This window comes from Ptychodera flava, chromosome 17 (genome assembly GCF_041260155.1).
Source record: "Ptychodera flava strain L36383 chromosome 17, AS_Pfla_20210202, whole genome shotgun sequence".
NCBI classification, from domain to species: domain Eukaryota; kingdom Metazoa; phylum Hemichordata; class Enteropneusta; family Ptychoderidae; genus Ptychodera; species Ptychodera flava.
Genome location: NC_091944.1, coordinates 10,607,528 through 10,633,904, shown reverse-complemented (window position 1 = coordinate 10,633,904; position 26,377 = coordinate 10,607,528). Strand labels below are relative to the sequence as shown.

The following is a 26,377-nucleotide window of genomic DNA, read 5'->3' as shown; positions in this document are numbered from 1 at the left end:
TCGTCATTCAGAGAGGTGGCGAAAAGTTCCGTTTCAGTGATCGTGGGTTACGAAATGTATGGCAACGCTTTGAATCGTGTGAAGCATTAGATATCTCTCAAAGAAAAAAAAATCGACGAATATGGCGATAGTGCAGAAGATGACTTTGAAAAAACTGACGCTTGTAGTCTATGAAATTCACCGATGAGTATATTGCTTACTGTGATGAATATGTGATTTTTTTCTAAACAACATCCAAACAAAATCCGGTTCTTTGACTTCCAGTTCTTGCATATTTCACAAAGTCCTAGTCAATGTTTTCGAGCCATGCTTCTAGTTTTTATCTCCCGCGGAGTGTCGATGCTCTGTTCGGGTAAATCCTGTTCATCGTCTCACAATTTTTACAATTGCCCCAAAATATGAACAACAGAATAGCTGCCGGTCGCGCCAGTTGACAGGACCACAATGTCTGAACATGTACAACGTCTGCGCAATGGGTTTATCGTGAATTTTTGAGGTCAAAATTGGAGGAGTGGTTTAACAGATTTGCTTCGGTGGGCAGAACATTTCTATTTCGCGCCACGATCTTTTGAGTGTGGCGGGTTGATGTTTTCACCTTACAAGTTGAGCAACAGCTGGGAATATCTTGCAGTAAGACGCACTGGCGGCTGGGCCTTTGTTTTGACGTTTTGCACACATCAGTTATTTCAGCAGTAGATTTCAGTAGCATGAAATGTAAACAGTGACCACGAATACCTGTAAATGTAACACCAAAAAAACGTGGGGAAAAGACCTATACTACAACATTCGTAGTAACCGATTATCTGATTGGCTATTTACTGGTCACATACATTCGTGTGGTGGCGCTTTAAAAAACACGATCTAGGGGGTCTATCAGCCAAGGTCTGATTTCGGGAAGCATCCAGCTGCCCGTAGCGGAGACCTTGGCAAGCGAAGATGAGGCTAGTCATGCCATGTTGAACAAGTGATACAAACGTTCCAGGTGACTCCGCAATGGACCAGTAATGAGTGTACCTCTCACAATATCTAACTTTGAATTCATTTTGACGGCTAGCTTTGTAGAAAACAACCTATGTCCTGTTCTGTTTCAGAAACGGAGATCGAGATACCTCCTTTGTGCGTACAGAAGCACCATGCGTCTCAGTTGCAGTGCAGACTCATTGGTTCTCCGTCCATGAACTGTTGGATCGCAACGTGTGACGAGTATGGTGGATTTGAACCGATCCAATGTTTGCGGATACAGCTTCTACAATACTGCTGGTGTATCGACGACAATGGATTTACCATCGAAGGGACTTTCACTCGGGAAAAACGACCAAATTGCTCCGCATTTGAATCAGACACTAAAGTTTCTATGAACAAAACCGACTGGCTCTCTACCATAAAGTACCCAACTACGGTGGACGTTCGTAACGATTACATCACTGAAACTACGATAGTCAACACAACTTCTAACACCACAATGGCAGAATTAGAGACAACTTCTTCATACAAGCCTATCATAAAAGACCTCATCGAAGACCTTTTGGGCAGACCAAGAGTAAATGGCACGAAACCTGACACTGTAACGAGCGAGTCAAGCGCATTTACAACAAAATACCCTACTATACCAAGTCTGCGCCACGATGACAACATGAAAATAACAGTCGACAGCGAAACTTCCAACACCACGGTTGACGAATTACAGACAGCTATCTCAAAACACCCCATTTCAACAGAAGCCAGTTATTATTATGTCTCTAAAACCACAGAAGACAACGTAACGTTTAATAGTACAACTGAAAAATCAAATTCATCTACTTCAGTATATCCTACAACGACGGAATTCCGTCTTGGTAATGGCACTAATGCCACAGCGGGGCAAGGGAATTCAAATACCACAATGGACGAATCGGCAGCATCCAGCTTAGGAAACCCAATAACACCAGACACCCGTCATGACTACATTACTGAAACCACAGCGAACATCTCAACAGCTTCCACTACAATAGCCGGTTCAGAAGCATCGGCGTTAGGCCACCCTTCTACCATAGATCTCAACGAGTACAACACCACGCCAACAGGAGACACTACAACGCCTACAACAACAAGAGCAGCAACGGGCGAATCAGATTTACCTACCTCGAAATATTTCACCAAGTCAAGTTTCAAAACATCTAACTTAGACATTACTTCTTCGACAGCAACAGACACATCTAACGTATCTATCTCACAGTATCCTACTACACCAGACCGTCATCATAATTCCACTGCTAAGGAGAATACACAGTGGACAGGTACGTCGCTTACTCATATTATTAAGCTACTATTATTATTAGCTGGTTTTGTTCAAGGGAAAAATTAATCAATTTTCTTTTACTTTTGTCAGTTTCTTTCATCATTGGAGGTCAAGTTTATAGTTTTGTTCCTTGAAACACGAGGAATAGGCACTTCCTCACACTATCGGAACACAGTGAGAAACTTTGATAGAATTTCCAGACTAAGTGTACATTAGAAGTTTACGCTAGGGCGTTAACTGCTTGACAATAGGCTTTTAACCTTAAAGGCCCGATAGCTGTATCTTTTTCGCATTATTTTTGTGATTTTACTTCCAAACTAAAACAAGTTCATGGGAATGTACTCATTGAGGGGTGTTTATACAGGTTGAATAAACTGTCCACTGGGACTACATGTGCAATTTTGAGCAAGATAAATAATAAATGTTTGCCCAAACATAAAATGGCGCCCTCATGCAAATAAAGCAAAAACACAGTACGCAGTGCATATATGCATTGGAATCTTCACAGAAACAACAGAGTAGTCCAATATAATGCATAGTGCTGAATGTTTTCCACTGGGACACCATGTGCTATGTTTTCTTTGTAATATTACCGATTTTTAAAAATGGCGGGAAATCAAAATAACGGTTAAAATTTAAATTTACTTGTCCAATTTTTCACTGGTAAAAGACTATATCCTTTAAATCTGTAGAATTTAAAGAAAACCAGAGAAAAAAGAAAGCCTTTTTCAGGTCGACAAATTTCAAGAGTTACAGCTACAGGGGCTTTAAGCAGCCCACCATACAATACAACATCAAATCATACTTCGCAATTATTTTGGCCCTTGGCTGATTTTTCAGAGTCTTTAATTTTCTTCAGACATGCTTTAGTTCACAAAATAGAAAGGCCTATTTTCGCTGTGTGTGCTCACGCATCGTAGTGTTATAAAGAGGAAAAATTAACATAAAATGATACTTATCTTTTACATCACCCTCATTACATAAAATACAATGTTTGGCTGATGGGTTAATGTTCCGCCTTCTTCCTTCTGCAATGGCTAAAAGAAGGTCCGAGCATCGAAAGCAAGCAAGGGTTTGAATGAATGGCCATTTACAGTTCACACATATCCGTCAAAGTAGGAAAAAATTGTCATCTACTGATCAGAATCAATCCAAAACAAAACTCTAACCCTATCGGTTAGTCTGTATAATTAATGAGGTCGGAAAGCGGTTAAAGTGAACTCCTTCACTATGAGGCTAAAGGCACCAAATACCAGAGCTGTATCTTTTCCAGTTGTTACGGTAGGAAGGCGTAGGTCAAAGGTCATCTAAGGTCATCCAAAAAACATTTGGAATTTTTTTTCCTGAGCGATCGACCTCAATACAACCAAACCTGTATCCTGTCGATTAGCGTACAATGACGTATCGTGCATATAATCCTAGAATGCATATGTCACGCGATAACACGTATACATTTTTAACTTTAAAGCCCCACGGCGTACTAAACCTTACGGAATTCGAAGCTTGCCTACAAAAATATGTTTCCTGCAAAATTGATACATTGATTTTTGATCTTATACCATACTTACGTCATGGACGATTCTTCTCTGTGGATCACAGTTGATCGGTACTTGGAAAAAATCTAATCTTTGCTCATACAGATAGACATCGATAACCTTATAAAAGTGTACGGATGTTAATGCTTATACATTTTTCCTCTAAATCAGCCGGATGAGTTTGATTGCAAAAAAAAATTATCGCTCTTCTAGAAGTCCAACAAACTATCAGATAAAATATATTTGTGGTTGATGTTTTCTTGATATCGTCATGCAAGAGGGCTGTAATCAGTCACTGGTAAACTAACCTGCCAAATGTTTGCACATTGGTATGAAAAGGAATCTGCGTTGCAAATATTCCAAAAAAGTCAGCCATTCTGAATTCAAAAAATGTGGAAGGTACCTATCAGTGTGTACATTAGTAAAACATTCCGCTTCAAACTTTGGAACGTAAACAGGAAAATTGTGGTGAGTATGTTAACCACATTGCCCATGAATAATGGTCCATCACCAAATAACCTTCAACGTTTGAAGCGTACATAGTGCAAATATGAGAAGGTGTGTGCCTCTCCCAACATTGAGACATGACTGGTTTCTAGTTAACCGACGTCTCTTGTGAAATTACATAAATCCACTTCTCGGCTTTGTTTGGCAAAAAATATAACAAGAATGTCTTCTGTTTGATTTAATTGACAGAGTTAGCAACAAGCGGTTACTCGACATACACAAAAGAAGCGATGAGCACCAGTGCTGTTTCAACAACAGAGGGACGTAAAATCAACACTACTGAGTCAACGGAAGTTGACGATAAAACGGCAGGATGGATACCTGGCAATATCCTTTCAACAAGAATGGCCACGCAACCTGCAATCATTCCCCAGGTTGAGCATTCCGGCGTGTGTTTCATCAAACGTGTCCAGGAGCAACAGAAATGTGATGTCAATGCCTTTGGTTCCTGCTGGGTGCCTCAGTGCACTAGAGATGGCGAGTTCACTGAGATCCAGTGCATGACCAACGTCCGAATGGAAAGGGAATGCTGGTGTGTCAACGAGCGTGGTGAATTCTTAGAGTACGCCACAGTAACAGACGATGAAGTTCCCAACTGTAATAGTAAGTGTGTAAAGCATCAACCTCACAAGAATTTTTAAACTGATTGATTGCAATGATTTGGAGTGCAATCCCGCAGTATTTTATTGTAAGAAAAACAGAGATCCTGCAATGTGTACTTCCTACTAATATTTATCTATCTAACCATCCATTCAACTATCTATCTATCCATCTATCTATCTATCTATCTATCTATCTATCTATCTATCTATCTATCTATCTATCTATCTTGTTAGTTATCTGACTGGCTGACTGGCTGTCTGGTTCGCTCTGTCATATATGTTTACATCAAAATGAGAGAGAGAGAGAGAGAGAGAGAGAGAGAGAGAGAGAGAGAGAGAGACTGACTTGTCGGACTTTGTAATACTACGATAGAAGTGCTAGTAATAGTTTATGTTTATGTTGTTGATATGTACACAATTGGGTGGAAATCTTGTGAAAAATTGATGACTTCGTTTCGCCTTATCATAAATACAAGAGTCTGCAAACTTGATATGTTCTATTTCGGCGTACAACTGACGTTTGCCATATGTAATGACATTGCCATCATCGTCGTTTCTGATATACATTTGTATATATAGTTTATGTAAATTCCTGCGATACTTGTAATTTATTGATGTAGTGGGAGCCATACATCTCGCACAGTTTATTACAGGGGTTGCTGTGGGGCATCCCGTTTCGAACAGAGGTTAGATTTTTAAAACTAGACGTCTTAAAGATTTTGTTTTATTGATGAGGTATCAGAGACTCAGGAAATACTTGCATGCGACCAACACCGAAAATTTGAAAATTAAAATAACTTTCAGTAAACACAAATCTTCTTGATTTAGTTGTTATGTATTCATAATAAATGTTATGCATATCTGTTGCTAAGTGACAAAGTTAGTTCAATCGACAATGAATAATGAGTTCACATACATTATTCGTTTTTTTGCATACAAACTTATATGATATTTTTTAAATCTGCAGATGGCACGAGCAAATGCTCGATCTTAGAGTTTGATTGCCAAAATGGATTATGCATCCCGTTTTTGTTTACCTGTGATGGAGACAACGACTGTTCAAATGGTCTTGATGAGCTAAATTGCAATGGTAAGGCCTTTTTTATCAATCAAAGAAAATCATTAAACTCGCATTAAGCCGACAATGACATGCAAGGTTTCATTCATTTTACGTTTGTCGTTTGTAAGTATACGTAACAGTTTCATCTCCTTCTTCCCAAATAGTGAATCATGTGGAAATACCTTGTGTTCATCTTCTTTATACGTTTTGTTTATGTTAAAGGTATACAGTCACCTGTAGTCTCACTATGCCTATATATGGTCAAAGGGGCGTTCCTTGGTATTAAAAATGACCATGTGAGGGCGCTGTTTTTAAATAGCGGCCTCCCGCTTAAAATCTGTGATTGGTTAGATTTTCTCTTTCCATGGTAACTGTTGCAAAATTGGAACTGGTGACAGCACACCTTTAAGTCTTGTATTTGTGCATATGTTACACGTATGTACCTTGTGTTGGCAAGACCAATGGAACTTGTGTTGGCAAGACCAATGGGGAAACTTATTATAGTCACGTTTCCCTTCTCAAACACAGTGAATAAATTGTCACTGATTCCCGTATTCTCGGTTTGAAGGACTCATATAAACTTAAGTAAGTTTGTGAGTTGTCTTTTTTTTGGCTTGGGCTAAGTAAGTAACGGTCCACTCTCAGTCTCGAAAACATTAAACAACACTGAGTCTCATTGTTCTATTCGGATACAGTCATACAAAATATGCGTTTGTTTGCTATAGAAGGTTTTTCCTTCATTCTTTGGACGATAAGATTGATGAACAGTGAAAGAACTCCAAAGTCCTTTCACTGCAAGTAGCCAAGAGGACAGCCCCAAAATCAGATAGACTGGTGAAAATATGAATCATATTCGTTACTAGAAAATGCCTTCTACGGTCATTTTATTGCTCACCAAACTGGCAGGAACCAAATCAAAGGATTGGGTACTTATGGGAATGGAGAACAAACGAGAAGTGGGTGTTCTTTAGAAGCACACTACAACATGCTCCAGTCTCGATCTCACTGTCCTGCAAACGAAAGTGCAGTGCTCTACCCCCTTCACCATGATTTTGGTGTGGCAGGCATCTCAGATTACAGAATTAGTTCAATTACAGGATCCTTACCAGTGTCGTTGGCCGAAGCATGTTCAACAAAAGACGATGAAGGTCAAGGGTCTATTGATTAATGTGCTTGTCTTGTTGCCTCGCAGTAAGATTATTAAACATGACTATTTTTGGAAAACTCCGAGGGAGTAAAAGATGAAAGTAAAGTAAATATTGAAGTTTGTCTGAAACCTTCCATATTGGCATGCACAAGATGGTTAGATGTCAGGTTAAACTTTGTAAGCACCACAAGTATTCTCAAACGCATTTCCAAAGATGCAGTAATCCAATGATATATGAAATGTACTGTGTTAAATTATTTACTGACAGTCTTTATCTTTAAAGATAATACGGCATTGTCACTATTTACCCTTATATCAGACGTGATGTTGCTCCTACTTAATGAGTGTAGTCCACCTTTACAACTCAATAAACAACGCCTTTACGATCCACCTTTATACAACTCAATAAACAACGCCTTTACGAGATGTATGATGCATTGCCTTATTCGCTTTCTTTTTCAGCCTGTCTGCTCTTGGAATACAATAGTTATACTTGCTCTAACGGTAGTTGTGTCTCCTTTGGCAAGGTATGCGATGGCGTGAAGGACTGCATCGACGGATCCGATGAAACTGATTGTGACCAAGGTGATGTATATTTTTTTCTCTTAGAGGAGTGTCACCATGTTTTTACATTACTGTTTAATCATTTGGAAGAAAAGACAATAAATTAATGGTATGAGAAAGTATTAAATATGTCGCATATCAGCCATACTGGCAGCCAGATCCTGTACGCAATGTAGTGTCCAGTTTCTGTTGTGTATAATAATGACATCATCCAAGTACTTCTGTGGAATTGACATATCAAGTAAGGGTGGCCTTCTAACTGTTCACGGCTATAGGTATTTCAGCCATGAATGATTAGTTTCATCGGCGGAATTCTGATAATGTGCCATCTTTATTGTGAATTGATTCACTATCGTTGAAGTCGCTATTATTATTATTAGTAGTCGCTATTATTAGTGCTCGACAGATTGCTTTTTGTAGTGAAAGTAATGTCACAGTGTGTAGAGGTTCATTGATTGCGCAGTCCCAAGAAATAAGACAACATGGAACTTATAAGTAAGGACCACCAAGTCTTTGACATTTCGTGGTCAATTATTGACAAAGCATCGAGCTACTCTAACATAAGCAAGCGATGTAATCTTTGTGTATCAGAAAAGCTGCACATTATCAATGATGTTAAACAAACGCTCTGAGTTGGTTTCAAAATGTCGCCACCAAAACAAGTATTATTTATCAAATTTTAACACCACCTACAAATAGAATGGTACGTCCCAAACATATAAATGAGAGTGTTGCTAAGAATCATTGCAAAATTGCAGGATATATGAAACTTAAGTACCAGATATTATTACTTTTTATCGGTGGTGTTTGAATTCGGTAAATATTTTTTTTGATGGCGACACTTTGAAACCAACCCAGACCGTTTGTTTAGCAGCTTAGAATTGTAGCATTGATTTTGTGAAGCTTTTCCGATAGATTATATTTCAGCAATAAAGCACACCCAGCGATGGTATACCACGAGATTTTGACCAGTTCACGACATATATGCACGAGCGATAGCGAGTGCATATATGAAGTGAACTGGTCAAAATTGAGTGGTATATCGTCGCTTGGTGTGATTTATTGCTATTATATCATAACAGTATATTGAAATTATGGCGTGGAACGTCATAAAAGGAATTTTGCTCAAGCTGAGAGCTCGCGCGTATGCTAGCCGTGGTATATCGCCAATATACCACGGTTCTTTTCGCGTCTCGACCAATCAGATCACTGCATTTGCGTCATCAATATACTGGTATGATATAATAGAATATATATCAAAGTCCTGGTCCGTGTTCTTGAGAGACCAAATAATCGATAAACTGTTTGTAATGGCCGGGATAAGTTTTCTTGTCTGTTGAAATGTGACTGTCAACCCAGGAGTGTCATGTACAAGGCCAAAGTCTCTGAAGGGGCTGTATCACCCCTATTTGTAAGAACCAACCCTATTTGTAACAAATAGGGTTGACACGTCACCCCTATTTGTAACAATCAACCCAATTTGTAACAAAAGTTAACCCCATACAGGGTTAGTATGATTGCTGTCAGAAAACAAGATTTCTGAACATTTTTGACCGAAATTAGTGAAAATTGCCCCCAAACAACCTTCTGGCATGTATCTGCACGTCTTGATTATATCTTACGAGTAGGCCTCTTATCCCTAGCAACCTGCACAACGAAATTTTATCTAACGAGCAGTTTCGGAAAAAATGAGTATAGAAATAAAATCGTTCCCAAAAATACAAATATGTATATTTCATCAAGATTTCAACAAATACGGCCAAGTTTTTTTGAAAATTAAGTTTTGTTACAAATTTGGTTAACTTTTGTTACAAATAGGTTTGATTGTTACAAATAGGGTTGATTGATACAAATAGCGTTGTCACGTCACCCCTATTTGTAACAATCAACCCAATTTGTAACAAAAGTAGTTTCAGACAAAATGAGTTTCGAGAAGGAAAAAAAGAAAATTGCCCCCGAACATAAAAAAATGCATATTTCATCAAAATTTCAACAAATATGACCATTTTTTTTTTGAAAATTAGGTTTTGTTACAAATAGGGTTGATTGTTACAAATAGGGGTGATACAGGGGCAAAGACCCTCTTTTTTGGAAGGTCCTGGTATAACTCTTTATTTTCATTATTGCTGTTTCATAGACTGTCTGGGATATTACCATTACATGTGCCCTGCAGCTGTAGGAGAAATTCCCAAATGTACCATTAGAGGGCAGTTGTGCGACGGCATTGAAGACTGTCCTGGTGGCCATGATGAACAAGGATGTTCCCCAGGTTTGCTGAACGAAATTACATGTAGCATTCACTTTTGTCACGAAAGCATAACAACCGTGAGTCAACCTAAAACTGGCGCACAATCAAAACTGTGTAGAACTGGTGACCTTTCAAAAGAAACCGTCGCTGAAATTCTGGTGTGAACTTGAGATTATGATTTGGCATTTTACCGATTTCGTTCTAGTCAATGGCAGAGCCAGAAGTGATCATATCGTTTCTCTATTTTGCTTTTAAGGTAGAACCCGCCTCGGGGACAGATGTTCGCACTCTCAAATTTTTGCAATTCTTTTCTGATATACCACTTGTGGGGTCCATTTTAAAGCTCTTCGTATAAATAAACTTTTCACCGGCGTAGTTTTTCGAAATTCGAAAAGTTTATTTTTCTCCATAGAGTTAACACAGTGATGGTGGCCATTTTGAATTTTAAATATCAGTAAATCTTGAGTTATTTGTTTCTCTGGTACCAAAGTTTGTACGGTGACTACTTTTATTCTTGATTTTGAAATAGAATGGTTGAAAGAATCCTTACGGAAAGTTTGAGCAAAATTTTAAGTCGTTCACTTTCGAGGCGCATACTACCTTAATCGAAAATATCAACACGACCAGTCGCAGTATTCATGGAGTAACAATTGAGTACCTAAACTCGAAATGAAAATAATTCAATTTCCGTTTCCTAACTGAACGGACTAACCATATTACTATGCATACTGGAACAAAGTCACTCACCAAGCGGAACAAAAATTTGTTTTTAATGCAGTTCATGTAGTTGATCTTTTGGTTATGTTAAGAATGTATATCTACGTGATATTTTTTCTCAATTAAGCATGTCCATCGCATGAACTGTGGTGCGGAAATACAACTTGCGTGGACCGTTTCACATCCCTATGTGACGGCATAGTAGATTGTGCGGATGCTCTTGACGAAAGAAACTGTCGTAAGTATATATGGCAATTCTGTTAATAGTTAATGTTTCTAATGCTTTGTAAATTTCATGTTTATTGGGTCGGTAATGTTGACACGTTTCGTCCTAAAAGTTTAGGGCTTTATCAGCTGAAAAGATCTCTAGAAGAAGTTGTGCGGCTCCTTGAAAAAATCAAAAAAACTCGTATACGATGACATCAAACAGATAAAAAAATCCATGCGATTATATATTTATCACATGAATTTTTACTTTTCGTGTGATTTGGATGGATCAAAATAATTTTTACCGATTGCAAAAATATTGTCGTGATATTAGCTTTATTTACCGGGATTACTTACATTTAATGAGTAAAATGGTCCATCACTCAGGAGATAGGCAAATGATTTCCAGGGTTTTCATCAAGTTGAAATTTTCATACATAAAATGCTATTTTTACAAATCAAACGTATGGACTCGCTAACACAAACTTGTCAATAATTGTCTCGCGCTGTCCCGACGCCAAAGCAAGTCGCCCATCGGCGGGTAGCGAGGTTTCACCGCGTCAGCAGCGGACAACCACAATAATCAATGTTGTTTTTAAAATGATTTTGTAGAGAAAATGCAATGGCAAGATCGAAACAGTAGTTCTCATTCCTGGGTGTGTCGTGGCATTAAAAATATCACAAGCTTGCTATCTCGGCGAGCCTGTGAAAGGTTCTGTTCCGTAGCTCCGAGATCACCTCATTACATACATGTACTTGTGGCCACAACACTGCTGTCGACCGGTCTACGCTGGTACAAGGTGTCACTTCGTCATCGCGATTCCGGTCGCCAATGTTATACTTACCTGTTAAATAGAGACAGGATAAGATAATTGTTTAAAAAATACCAATAAAGCTTAATATCTGCGTTACTTCTGTTTTTTACATTTTCAAAAACAAGCCTGCTTGGGGTATCGATGCTACAACGGATTACGTTGCTTGCCTTGTGAATACTTATGCGATGGTACCGGTGGGAAGACTGTTTTGATGAGTCTGATTAGGGCTTTAATGTTTGTGACACATGTCCCGCGCATGGGTACCTTTCAACATTTGTCACTTGACGAAAACTCTATTCTGTGGTCGAATATCGATAATGCATCCACGACGCTGCAGAGTTCAGGCTGCAGCGGACATTTGATTGACGTCTTCGCTACAGCCATACGCTGCGGGTTCGATTCTGATTGCGATCGACAATTTGCGGAATTTTTTTTCATGTGATGAAGGAAATTTATCGTCGTTTGTCGAATTACAAGATGTTTTCAGCCTTCTGTATCGCTTTTCTGACGACCACACGGTATTTATTTATTCAGTCGAACTCACGTGTAGGTGTCGCTCTAAAATTTATCGCCTCGGTATGTCATCTGCATTGAACCGGACGACAAGAGCCGCTACTCTGTTCAAAGCGTTTTCACGTAATTTGTGAGATAAGATTGCGTGATTGACTCTACATCCCATCTTCTTTAACTTTGGAACAATTTTCGTAGGTTTTCATTATGCTTTAACTCACATTTATTAAACAAGTAAACTGATTGGAGCATCTTTTCCTTGTTCAGTGTGTGTGGTCTGTAGAACGTTCCTCAGCTTAACATTTTCACCGAAATCATGGTCAGAGAAACCACTCTTTCTCGCTGAAGTTGTATGCGCGTGCGTGCCTTTTCTATATCTGTCACCACCGTAAGGGGGTGTCATTTGATAACTGTAGATCAAACCTTGGGAGTTAAAACAAAACAATAGCCATGAATCATATATAATCGGAATAATACTAGGATTTGTGCATAGGACGGTCTTGACTTTATAACATTTCAATTACAATGCATGTCACTTTTCGCCCTGCTTTCCGAATCTCGTACAGTCATCTGTAACCAAACTCCGCTGTTCACAGGAAGCATAAAAGTCACGTAGTAATTTTTATACACATCCTGGAGCCAAGCTAGGACTAGTAGGAGCATATTCTGTACCCCTGTATTGTAATGCATATTAGCCTGCTTACCAATGTTATATTATCTTATTAAATACAGATAAGACAATTGTTTGCAAAATACCAAGATAATAAAATCAATACCTGCATTATCTCTTTTTTACATTTTCAAAAATAAGCCTGCTCAGAGTATCGATGCGACGACGGATTAAGTTGCTTTCCTTATCTATTTTTATGCGATGGGTGGGAAGACTGTATTGATGAATCTGATGAGAACCCTGCATATTGCCCAGGTGAGTGCATTGCCATAGCCTTATCGGTCTATACAATAGGCGTTCCTGAATGACGCACCGTCGATTTTCTCTTCCGGCTCCTCTGCCCTGCCGGCCGTTACATGTGCTCGTCCCCTTATCTCGAGAATCTGTAAGTATATGCCACAGTATTTTTCCTCTCTAAAAGTACATTGTCTAAACTTTGCTAAAGAGTGTTCACATGCTTAACTTCGAGAAATCGACGACTCATTCCCTTTCCTTCCTCTAATCTAGGCTCTTGTGAATACAGTACAGGGTTGGTCTGTGTGAACTCTAAAACATGCCTGCTTCCAGATCAAATCTGTGATTCGGTACCAGACTGTGACGATACTCCATTTGACGAAATGTTCTGCACTGCTAGTAAGTGGCTGATATTAATTCGTTGATATCAAATACTGCGTTCTATTTAAGCAATAAAGCATACCCAGCGATCGTATACCACGATATTTTGACCAGTTCACGACATATATGCACGAGCGATAGCGAGTGCATATATTAAGTTAAGTGGTCAAAATCGAGTGGTATACCGTCGCTGGGTGTGATTTATTGCTATTATATCATAGCAGTGTATTGAAATTCTGTTGTTGAACGTCATAAACGGAGTTTTGCTCAATTATTATTATTATTATTATTATTAAACTTTATTTCAGACAGGTACAAGGACCGTCCATAGAATAAAAAAAAGCTACACAGTACACCAAAAAAGCACAACACCAAACTACAAGAAAGTACAGACAGATTACAAACACACATTAAAAAACAGGAACCCTGAGAGACAATAAAAAGCAATTCTAAGACTAACGATACAGAAGCTGTCTCCAATAAGATTGCAATCCAGAATACCTACAGTCTGACAAAAGTAAAACTCTTAGAAGACTGTTGTCGGTACATTGCAGTCTCCGGACAAGACTGTACACAAGTCTTCTTCTAAAGACTGGAAAATTATTTACACGATTTTCAACAAAGCAGCTGAGATACTAGCATTTCGCGATAAGTCTAAAAACCTGCGCAAAGCATTATTGTGACAAACATGCAGGCTACGAATGGACGAAACATTAAAATCACACCAAAGTTGAGCACAATAGATGTTATTACAAAAAGTATTAAAAAGTCGTAACTTAACACTCAAACAGCAATTACGAAACTTTCTCAGAAGTAAGTTTGCTCTACCACATAATGCCCTACGTTGGGAGGCGATATCATCATCATCCTTTAAGTCTAATGTAAAAACATGACCAAGATACACAAATTTTGACACAAAATCAATACTATAACCCCTAAGGGTAATTGGTGGAATAATTCTGCATTTGTTTCGAGATTTAAAACACATACATTTTGTTTTTAAAACGTTATATACAATATCATTCTCTTCAGCAAAATTCTGGCAAATTTTGAGTAGTTTTCTTAGACCCTTGATAGAAGGCGCTGCTAAGCACATATCATCTGCATACGATAAATTATTCAACATTGTACCACCTATTTCACAACCGATCCCACAGGTATACATTAAAAGTATGGGAGACATGATGCCACCTTGACGCACTCCGTTTGACACAGTAAAAGTGGAAGAAATTGCTTTTCCCCAACGAACACAAAATGTTTGGGAAATAAACCAAAATTTAAGAATACGAACAATGTAAAGAGAAACATGCCTCTCAATTAACTTCTTCAATAGAGTGAAATGGTTAACCTTGTCGAAAGCTTTTTCGGCATCAAGGAAACATACATACACTGAACTTCCATTCTTCTTATAATACCTGATAGTTTCTTTTAGGAGGAAAACACACATATCAGTACTGTGCTTCCTTTTGAAACCGAACTGGTATTCAGAAGTTTCAAGTTGTGTTGCGCAACGATTTAACAGAACACGCTCCAAGATTTTAGACAAGACACTGGTCAGTGCAATTGGTCGATAATTGCTCTTGCTCGACAAATCAGCCGTTTTGTCCTTCACCAAGGGAACAAGAATCACATTGGTGAGATTTTCGGGAACAAAGCCATGTATTAACATTGAAGAGAAACACATTGCAAGATGGATAATCAATTTACTGCTAGCATAACGCAAATGTTCTACCCCAATACCATCACTGCCCGGTGATTTTCCCATGACTAGCTTACTGATGATATTACGAATTTCATCGACATTTATATACATCTCTTCAGCATAGGGGATCAAGTCTAGTGAATTTTGTACATACATCCTGCACTGTAAAGTTAAGTGTTCAAGGATAGAACACCAATTAAACGCCTTTTTGTAACACTTTTTGAACGCCTCCAGACGTTCAGAAATTTAACACTACGTGTTCAACCAACGTTCAATTTTTGAACACACGTGTGCAGATTTTGAACGCTACGTGTTCATCAGACATGATATTGAACACCATGGTGTTCCATATCTGAACACACGTTGCACAGGAAATGTGTTCAAAAAATTGAACGCTTTTACGCGTTCAAAGGGCTGTAACACTTTTTGAACGCATGAACGCCGTTCAACGATAAGTGTGTTAAAGGCTAGAACACATGATGCGCGCTTGTTGAACACCTTTAATTTTGGGCGTTCACGGTATGTTCAAGCCTTGAAATAACATTACAGACCATTGATTTCCTGTAAAATTATTTTATTCTAAAAATACACGAAACATTTCTAGAGTAAAATACAATAATTTACTGTAAAATGGGTAAATAAACATTGCAACTTTGTATGTAAAGTTTGTCAGAGGAAAAAACCAACAGTGTTAACACCTTCCTATCAAAAACATAAGCAATAAAAATCACCATATTGTGGATTACGTTTTATGTTCATACTTGTTTAAAACGTACAAAAATCATCAAAACTTGGCATACTTCTTGTCTTGAAAAGACGTATATGTATGAAATGCATACTCCATTTTTGTAAGATGGTTTCTTAAAGACATTTCCTCCTATATGGACAATAGTAAATTTTGAAGAAAAAAGAAGTTAGTCAAGGCTTCTCTGGTGCACATGGCATATAGTTGTCCACACTAAAGTAACACAGCATGTCAAGTTGTCAAAGTGTCACAGTAACACACAACATGCAGAAAGTGGGGAAAGTGGGTCCTTGGCAGGGTAAAACCTATTTCCTTGTCCAACAAAGTCCTTCATAAAAAAAAGGTTAGTTTGTTTGTAATATCTTTGAATAAACCCTGAAATACATGGGTGACATTTCAAAAATATACCTCTCAGAAATTTAAACCATATTCGTAAAAACCTTTCAATTCTGGTGTACCCTGGTATTAATTTTTATACAATTTTGTTTTATTAAAAAATGGTAAAAATCACCCTTAAAATGAAAAAATGAACATTTCATCATAACTTGAATATATCACATTTTGGTAATTCCCAATGTACAGTCTTAAAAATGTCTGAAATGTCTTTAATGCCAAAAAACACAAAGTTGCAAATTTCTGCATAATTTTAACAATCTGAAAAAGACTACCAGTAGAGAGATCTATGTCCTAAATATCAAAGCTGTTCGATTAGCAGTTTTGAAAAAGATTTTTAAAGATTGTTTGACCAAAAATGACAAAATTGCCATGAAATATAAAAATTTGAATATTTCATCACAACTAGCACAAATTTGACGATGGTCATTTTTAGGGACATGTTTACAAAATATTGAAGACGTCAGTAAAAGAGAAGAAGATTTTTTCCAAAAAATAGCAAAATTAGCCTCAAAAATATAAATTTGCATATTTCATCATAATTTGAACATATCTGATTAGGGTAATCCCTTGGGACCTGTAATCCAAATATTTAAGGATTCGCACAGGCTGTTTTGAAGAAAAACCTTTGGAAGTACAAATTTGAGGACAATGCTACACATCCACCTATTTAGCTGACAGCAAAGCTAAAAACCAGTTGCTAAGTACAAGAGACGTGTTGAGCTACAATACAAAATAATTTACGGTTTGGTAGCAGGCTATGATCAACTAAATGTTACAAGGGCATAAGCTTTCAAAGTACGTGAAGTCTCCTTCATCAGATGCAGGGGGGGGGGATGAAAAATTGAAGCAGAAAGTGACAGAAAATTCAGAGTGAAAATTTCAGAAAAATCAGTAATTCAGAGTGGACATTTTTACTCTGAATGGTCTGTCGCTTTGTTTCAGCTTTAATTTAAATAAGGGAGACTACACGTCTGTGAAAGCTCATTCCCCAGCAACATTTAGTTGATCATAGCATGCTACCAAAGCTTTGATTAATTCAGAACAAAAATACAGAAATTTATCAAAAGTCAGTTACTGACCCTTGGAAGTTTAAATCTACATTAGAGATGAGCTGAGTTTCTCAAGCTTGTTTCCATACAGCTACCTGTACACTCATCTGTACCACCAGCTTCTATAACAACTCTTCGATTTTCAGTTAAATCCAACTTTTTACATCCTGAAAAATGCAACAATAGGTAATATGGCGAGATGAAACTTTAAATGAAAGACAAGGGGCTGATTATCATAAGGAAAAGTGGAGACTTTCATTTGTGCCTCTCTTCAAAACTGTTACAAAATATTTGCTGCTTCTTGTGATCAATTGATTAAAATTAAAAAGCCAAACTCTCATATGCTGAAACAATACATTGTATATTCTACGATGTTAAACTGATGTTTTACATGCGATTGTGTTTACTAAAAGACATATGTTAGCTGTGATTACGCAGCGGTACTATGCAAGGCGTATCGATCGCGCTCAGGTCAAGGGTTATCACTACAGTTGTATTGTGATGACCCTTGACCCGAGTGAGATCGATCGATACGCCATGGCCAAAAGTACCACTGCGTATTCACAGCTAGTTGTTGGTATAGCAGCCACTGAAAGAAAAAAGGTTTTTTCACGTAGTTAAGCTATTTAAAGGTACAATACAATTAATTTCAAAGGACGATAATATAGATGCTTCAAAAATCGAATACCTTTTACTATTTTGGAGAGGAAACTTACCCTTTCTGGTCTTGCTTCCGCACGATCACGACTTCAGGGTGCGCTTACAAGAAAAATGTCGCAACTTCCGTTTTGATGCATCATGGGATAGGAAAAGACACCAAACTTGAACACTAAGTGTTAAGAAGTAGAACGCCCCTTGCACGCCGATGTTAAAATTAAAACGTTCATGGTGGTTTTCTGATTTTCTTTCTAATTTTTAAACTTTCAACCCGTAATAAACGTGTAAAATTATTTTGTATACTTCCTTTTTTAGAAAAAACATGCTTTCAGCAATTGTAGGCCGGAAATATTTTTCACTTAGTGTGAAATTCGTTACACCAAAATCCGTGTACTTTTGCCGGACAGTGAAGCAATAGTAAATTTAATATAGCCATTGTAAAGAAGAAAACACAAAAGACTGTTAATTGTTTCACAGTATTGTAAAATTTCTGTGATGCTGTGTTTTTGAACACTTGAAGGAGATCGTTGTTAACACATAGTGTTCAGGTTTAGAACATCATTGTTAATATTATGAACACTAGTGTTAACAATATGAATACTAGCCGTTCAAATTTGAACACCGACATGTACATTTTGAACGCGTAAAGACGCGTCTAGCGTCCGCTATTTTTTACAGTGTGTGCTTCACATTATTCACAGAATTCATGAGTTCGTGAAAGTGACTACCCCACATATTAGCAATATTCTGATCACCCTTTGCATTATTTACACAAGTCGCCAAAGGGACCTTTTTACTATTCACACTGGCAACAGCAGCCCAAAAAGAATTTTGCTTATTTTCCAAGAGGGCGTTTGCTGTACCACGCCATCCTGTGTGTGATGATTGCAAGCTGAGAGCTCGCGCGTGTGTCAGCCGTGGTATATCGCCAATATACCACTGATGTTTTCGCGTCACGACCAATCAGATCGCTGTATTAGCACCATCAATATACTGATATGATATAATGACAGATACTCAACATTAATGATATTTGCTTCTTCTGATGCTCACGTATTGGATCTGGAGGCCCTATCGAATGTGAGGTAGATTCTTTGTCAAGGGACATCATAATACTGAATATCATATCCTGAGTTACTGTAGTAATTTGTAATTCATTGCTGTACCACGCCATCCTGTGTGTGATGATTGCAATTCTGCTTGGTAACAAGTAAAATTGAGAATTTATGCTATATCAAATTTGGCCTATGTTTTTGTGGTCTCGGTATCTGTATTTTTTATCTTACCAGCACCAGAACATGAAAAGTGGTAAGATTTTTTTTCGATGAGATCATAAGAATATTTCTAGGCCTGAAGATTCAGTACAGATACCCACTCGCAACATATTCTGTCCTTTGCTCTACTTAATTTTTGCTGAATATATTTTAACTGTTTATTTTTTATCTCGCCATTCCTGAACCATGTCAATGAAAATGGCATGAACAGATGGCTTTCTCATTTCATTTTTTTACAGTTAGCTTCTTATTCCATCCCTATTTTGTCACGTCCGTAACATACCTTTTATTCTGATACAATGCTTTTCTGCATAGTTTTTGAAAGGTTTATTTTTTCACCTGTCTGCTCTCCTGCTTCCGATGAGATCACGACAGTGCGTAAACTGTATGGGTTGTCATTCACGTAAACCAAAAGTACTAAACGGTTGGAATAAATTTGCGTGGACAGCGACAAAACAAATGCAACATTAAAACTGACCCGTGTTTGATAAGGCGCAGTAAATTCTGTAATTCTTGACCCCCGCTTTAAATGTCTTTCAATTCTACTATATAACTGTAAAGTCAATATATTGAGTAAGTTTTATCCACTTTGGTCATGTCCTGTCAGTTCTTTGACCCTCATCGATAAGAGTTCATTAAATTTTCAAATCACCTCTGACGTAGAAATGCAAAACATTAATTCTACTATCATCCTTTCACTATAGCATCCATGTTAAGTTCACCCACTCCGATCCAGTCCTTCCATTTAAACGTGCCAAATTGGAAAATATTCATTAAATGTGTAAATTTGTAATTATAGCTGATGTGAAAATGCCAACTGGCTGGCATTAAGAAGTGACCGAGTGACCTTTAATGGTAATTTCGATGACTGCATTAATCTTTTTTTAACGCAAACTGAAGAGTGATATTACTAACTGCATATTTTTTAACATTCTTATTTCGTGTGATAACAAAGATCATAGAGATTTCTGCAGAGACTATGAATATTATTGCGGCAGCACGGGTTGTTTTCATCCATCCCTTTTCGTATGTGATGGATATATGGAATGCTCAGATGGAGAAGATGAGCTACATTGTTCTGGTGAGACAACGCTACCTTATGTTGACACAAATAAGGGCTTGCCGGAAATAAATTAAAATATAAGAATCTATTCCTATTTTACGCAGTTATTCAGAATTTGAGAAGCACTATAAAAAAATAAATATAGACTGTGTCAGGGAGTTCAGCTGTAGTTTTTTAAATATTGGAAGGAGTGCATCCCTTTTACGAAATGAGGGGACAATACTGTACATTTTTTTGTAATATTATCGTTACTGGGGCTCCAGAAAACAAGGATGTACCTAAATATGTTTAAATACATGCAGAGATTTCCGCTGAAGAAGCATTTGCATCTTAAACGCAAGCAACCGGTCAACATTCAAAGTCACATTTTTTTCTTGAAGGTGGATGCCCATTTCAACATCAATATCAGTGCAGTGATGGTACCTGTATTATTGTTGAGTGGATGTGTGACGGAGTAGAAGACTGTGACTCAGGAGAGGATGAGGAAGATGCGTGTTTTACAGGTAGGTTGGCTTCTATCATTTTCAGTTTCTTACCCTAACGCAGATCTGTTTTTCTGTCAGAACAACCGCTCATTTTTAGAAACTGAAATGGACAGTCGTGCATGGGTACTCCACCAGTTCTAGGGTCCCAGATGGCAGAGCACCTATACATGACTAAATCTTTCAGCCCAACCTTCTGAATACTAAATTCTTTGCCACATCGAAGAAATAGCTTATTATGATTTTCATTCATTATTTTTTAATATTTTTCTATCCGTCATATTGTGAACTACATCTAACGTTTTCGTTATTAATCATGTAATATCTAAGTGCATCTCTTTTGTTGATCTTCTTAACTTTGAGGCAGTTTGCAGGCCAAGCGTACGTCATGAGAAACTACTGTAGCTATCCCATTCACATCAAAGGAAATTTGCCATACGAAACTACATTTGAAATACGATTGTAATGTGTAAACCGTTAAAGTTTGTAGATTTATTCAAAATGATATTGAATCGTTTAACTGCTAGCGTGATTCCTACAATGCACAAGGAATCAAAATAGTCAAAGCACCTAGAGATCTCACATACCAGTTCCCATGTTTCTAGTGCATTATTTCTCTTAGGGACAAGATTATTCCTGGTCGAAGAAAAGATATTGTTAACGGGCATAAATATAGTCATTTAGTGCACAGAGTGGGATAAGAGGTGGACAGACATATATAGATTTCATGTCTCAAGCGATACACTAATGTTATGTTAAGAACAAGTTGACATGTAAGCACTGCCAATTGTCGAGTCCACTCGTTAAGTGCCATGATTATCAGCATTTATTTCTGTCCCCTGCATTTCTGTTTATACATATGGCAATATGGACATACGTATGGTCAAAGTTATTCTTGACAAACACTTTATCCACGAAGGGAGTGACAGGGTTTAACAAACTCAGTTAACGAAAGTATTATCAAGCCTTTACATGATCAAAATGTTATTTTTTTGTATTTTACTCCCCTGAAAGCTTTAGATTGGTTGTGCAGGCTTAGCAAATGTAATGTACGGTTTTTCAGGCTTCCGGTCAGGTTTTTAAAGGTGACCTTTCCTAAGAATGTTTCCGGAAAAGTAACCTCAAAAGTGACCCGTCCCTCGCTTCTGCGTCGCCCGCCACTTGTGGCAATGAAGGCTTTTAATTTGATAGACAAAATTGTTAGCTTTGCAGTGAAACTTCAGCTGCACAAAATGTATTTGCTTTTACAGATTAAATTTTCATCCGGCTCGGCGAAAAACAAAATAAAATATAGCTTTATATATTCATGGATTATTTCGTGGAAGTTGATGGTGCCAATATTTATCCCGTGGTGATGTGGCATTTTGGTATCGAGCATGCAATGCATAAATCAGTGATTGCTGTTGGTGTAAATTATATAAGAAATATTGTGTGCTTATGTGCCATGCCTGGGGGCAGTGAATGGCTGTTGTTAAACGTTCTACTTGCTCTTCATTAAAGGTATACAGTCACCTGTAATCTAAATATCCCCATATATGGTCAAAGGGGCGTTCCTTGGTATTCAAAATGCCCATGTGAGGGCGCTGATTTTAAAAAGCGGCCACCAGCTTAAAATTTGTGATTGGTTAGATTTTCTCTTTCCGTGGTAACTGTGGCAAGATTGGAACAGGTGACAGTATACCTTTAAGGGAGTATAGTATGTAACATTTCAAGACAAGAAAGAATAAACACTAAGGAAGGAAGGGGTAAATAGGGAGTCGGAAAATATCCTAGCGCGAATTCCGTCATAAAAACTCGTAGGAAAATCAAAGTAAGACTAAGAGGGCTCAGGCAAGTGAAAAAATACAGTCTAGTTCACTTCGAATTCCGAAGAATATCACAAATCTTTAACAGTTAATAGGTAATTATAAAATTAATAACTTGACACTGATTTACCAAATGTTGTCTGAAGGTATGTCAAAAATGATACACAAAGAGAAGAATGACTCAATGTGAACAGGAATCTCAGTCCAAATCCTTGCACCAGCAAAGAGAATGGCAAACTTAGCTTAATATCTCAGAGCATGGTATGGAAACGATGGACGTAAGTTTTGATGACAGGAATTTAATTGAATAGTTATTACTCCTGACATTGAAGTTATACTCTGATAATAAATGTGGTGCAAAAGTGGTGAATCAAGCCGCAAATAGAGTACATAGCGAAAGTTTATAGAGTTTGAAAACATCGACAAAATTAAGCTGAATGAAACAAATAGGTGACATGTGGTATCTGGTACATTGTTTTGACGCAGCTGAGATACGGTTTAAGCATGAAGGGTATAACTCTCCATACTCCAAGGTCGAAGCTCATATTTTGAACTATGAATGTGTCGAACAAAACTAACAGAATATGACAAGGGAAATATCACGAACTCCGTAAAGAATCCCGCACTTCTTCTTAATAATCTCTTTGTTGATGTTAGAATGTTCAGACAGACCAAGAAAGATGTTCGTCAGGTAAAATACCACAAATGGGGCGATGTCAACTTCTCGGATTTGTTCTCTACGGATGTAAACCGAACCGAAGACATTAAATTTCTTCCGACGCCCTCTGAAAACAATAAAATTTGTCTCGCCCCTGTTTTAGTTAATTTGGTAGAATCACATCAAAACTAATAATCTTTCAAGTTAGATGAAGCAATGGTTATGTCAATGCAATCTGGATGAGAATAAGCAAAGAAAGGGTTAAAATCATCAGCAAATAAATAGAAATCGAAAATAGAGATCGATTCGGAAAATTATCCGTAAAAAATAAAGCACCCAAATAAAGTTATCCTAGGATCAGTTCTGGGCTCCCAACCTTCTGTTTGGAAAAACTGATAACGATGTGTTCAATAACGTTTTACCCGCTGTAGGCAAGGGCCCCTCTAACCATAATCATGAAGTTTTTATAATAAAATCTCATGATTTATAGTATCGAAAACTTCATTCAAGTCCGTATTTATTCTATCAATTTCATGTAGCAAATAGTTTACTAAACTAATCAAAGTGAACTTTGTAGTGCGTCGTTCGAAAACCATACGTATAGTATGTTGAAGTTCTTCAGAGGTAATTCGCTTGTCAACAACTTCTTTCCATTACTTTGCTAAACAAGGGCAGGGTATGAAAACTAGAATTCTTTTAGCTTGTACTCGTTTTCTGTTTGCCATCAAGCTGCATAGAAATAATCCTCTTTCTCCCAAGTTGAATTTACCTTTACGGTACGTTATTCTTCGGATTGCTATTATCGTTACTGCCTTGAATTACAAGAGTTCTGATCAATAATCTCATTTTCCCTGACTTTTACATACTATCCCAGATATTGTGTCTGGGAAGCTGAGAAACAAAATGTTTTGCATATCAATTGCGGGAAATCTATGTCTCGATAGATTGCAAGAAATCTGTTTCTCACAGCAAGATAGATTGCAAGAATTCTATTTCTCGCAGCAAGATAGCGAGAATTTTAGATTCTTGAAGATAGATTGCGACTCGGAGAAAATATGAAATCTTGCTGTATTCTTGCAAAGAGCGAGAAAGTGTCCATTTCTCGCTATTTTCTCGAAATATTTTCTAGTGGCGGCAGCAGACGCTTACAGGATAATGTAAGCTACACTGCACCATACAATAGATTTTCGGTTATGAGCAATTACAGGTTTGAGCTCGGCAGAGCAAATGTGAGTATGTCAGCTTGCCAAGAGTTGCGATATGACAGCATAGCCCAGATTGGTCAGGGAGGGGGTAATGATGAAGAATCTGAACTTGCCAAGTAATTGCCCTAGAGACGTAATACAAGCATCACTTACTGACAGTCTCCCCCCCAAAAAAAATCACATGGTTCTCCCCTTATCTGAGTGCTTGCTGTTTTCGCTCAATTTGCTTTCTTACATGCTTTCATGGTACTCAAAAATAATATTTAATAACTGGACATTGCAACGTATCCTAAACATTACAGTGACAGCAGTTAAAGACAAAGATGTTTTTGAAGGTTAGTGTAGTATGGGCAGCAGATGTAATTTGTAATTGAGAGAACACTTAACAGCACAAAAGCATAAAAATCATCGCAGTAAACTGATTAATAGGATGCACATGTATCTTATCTCCTATGTTTTAGCACTTTTTATTCCCCCGGAGGGTTAGGTTTGGTCATGTCCGTGCGTCCGCCCGTGCGTTCGTTCACGCAAATTTCTCAAAGATGCCTGGAGCGATTTCATTTAATCTTGGTACAAGGATTACTCCTTATGTTATACATATGTACATCGATTTGCATATTTAATGAATTTTCCTAATTAGAGTGATATGTCCAGAAATACCGCATCAAATTTGATGAAACTGAGTATAGATATTGATCTCACAGTGCTGTAATATAATTCAATGACACTTAGTGAAATCGTTTAAATTGATTGTTAATTTGCGTATACATAATCGAATTTTTGTTTTTAGGGTGAATGTCCAGAAGCACTGCATCAAACTTTATGAGATATGGAACAAGTGATAATCTATCAGTGTTATAATAGGATGCAAAAATGTTTGGCAAAATCCTTTTATCATTAGTTGACTCATTTAATGACCATTTGTCATGAGGGCAGCAGTCCAGATTGGTTTTACGTTTTCATCACCATGGAACTCATTGCCCAATTTGTATCGCAGTATTTTTAATTACAGACCCAATTAATGAACAGGACTCTATCATCTCTGAGGACTCTATCATCTCTGAGGACTTGTAATCAACAAGTGGGGACTGTGTCATCAATGATGACTTGTTAAATTTAAAGTGAGAATGGAGAAATCTCTGAAAATTAATATCAAGTAACTAGTAGAGAAGTCATTTTTATTACTACCATTAGTATACAGTGACTTTTAAATAGAATGGAACATGTCCTTTATTACAGTGACTTTTGAATAAAATTGTGTAGTAATTACGGTTATGTCCCCTTCATCAAATTAATAAAAATCTCAAGATACATTGTATTCATGTACTCGAAAATAATATATAATAGTTGAACATTGCATCGTATCCTAAACATTACAGTTACAGCAGTTAAAGACAAGGTCGTTTTTGAAGGTTATGTACCACTCAGAACTTTTCTTTCATTTGCAGATAATTCATGTGACTACCCAGACGCCACCCCATGTGCTTCATTTGGAACTAAATGCATACCTGAAGACTGGCTATGTGATGACTATGTTGACTGTGAATATGCCTACGATGAAAGCCTTTGCGAAGGTAAGTAAATTTCCATCTTTACATGGTCTATAATTACATCTTTGCGAGTGTTATGTTCAATCTATCACAATACTACAGGTGCCGCCAACTGGTAAAATCATCACAAATCAGTTTCAAAGGCTGATATACTGCTTTTACAAATCTTTGAACTTGATTTAAAAATGTTGAGGGACAGGTAGAAATGTAATATATGGATGCAATATATATTCATGTTCAGTGTAAAGCTACCGAACTGTTAGACTGACTGTTCCAAGTCCCTTGACTCGTGTCCGGTATGTGCGGCAAAAACCTT

The 26,377-nt window shown here is 37.5% G+C and overlaps 1 protein-coding gene across 4 annotated transcripts in view; it reads left to right on the top strand.

Moving 5' to 3' along the window:
- Positions 1-26,377, top strand: part of LOC139115384 (uncharacterized) — an 83,425-nt gene that overhangs the window by 30,745 nt on the left and 26,303 nt on the right. For 3 of the 4 annotated variants that reach the window (XM_070677460.1, XM_070677461.1, XM_070677457.1), the window contains exons 8-18: positions 1,092-2,276; positions 4,510-4,923; positions 5,890-6,012; positions 7,592-7,714; positions 9,831-9,962; positions 10,786-10,896; positions 13,002-13,115; positions 13,368-13,493; positions 20,254-20,379; positions 20,742-20,864; positions 25,960-26,085. In XM_070677460.1, the coding sequence (XP_070533561.1) occupies positions 1,092-2,276; positions 4,510-4,923; positions 5,890-6,012; positions 7,592-7,714; positions 9,831-9,962; positions 10,786-10,896; positions 13,002-13,115; positions 13,368-13,493; positions 20,254-20,379; positions 20,742-20,864; positions 25,960-26,085 (2,703 nt within the window). The remainder of the gene's footprint in view (positions 1-1,091; positions 2,277-4,509; positions 4,924-5,889; positions 6,013-7,591; positions 7,715-9,830; positions 9,963-10,785; positions 10,897-13,001; positions 13,116-13,367; positions 13,494-20,253; positions 20,380-20,741; positions 20,865-25,959; positions 26,086-26,377) is intronic. The other variant, XM_070677458.1, reaches the window with a different exon arrangement.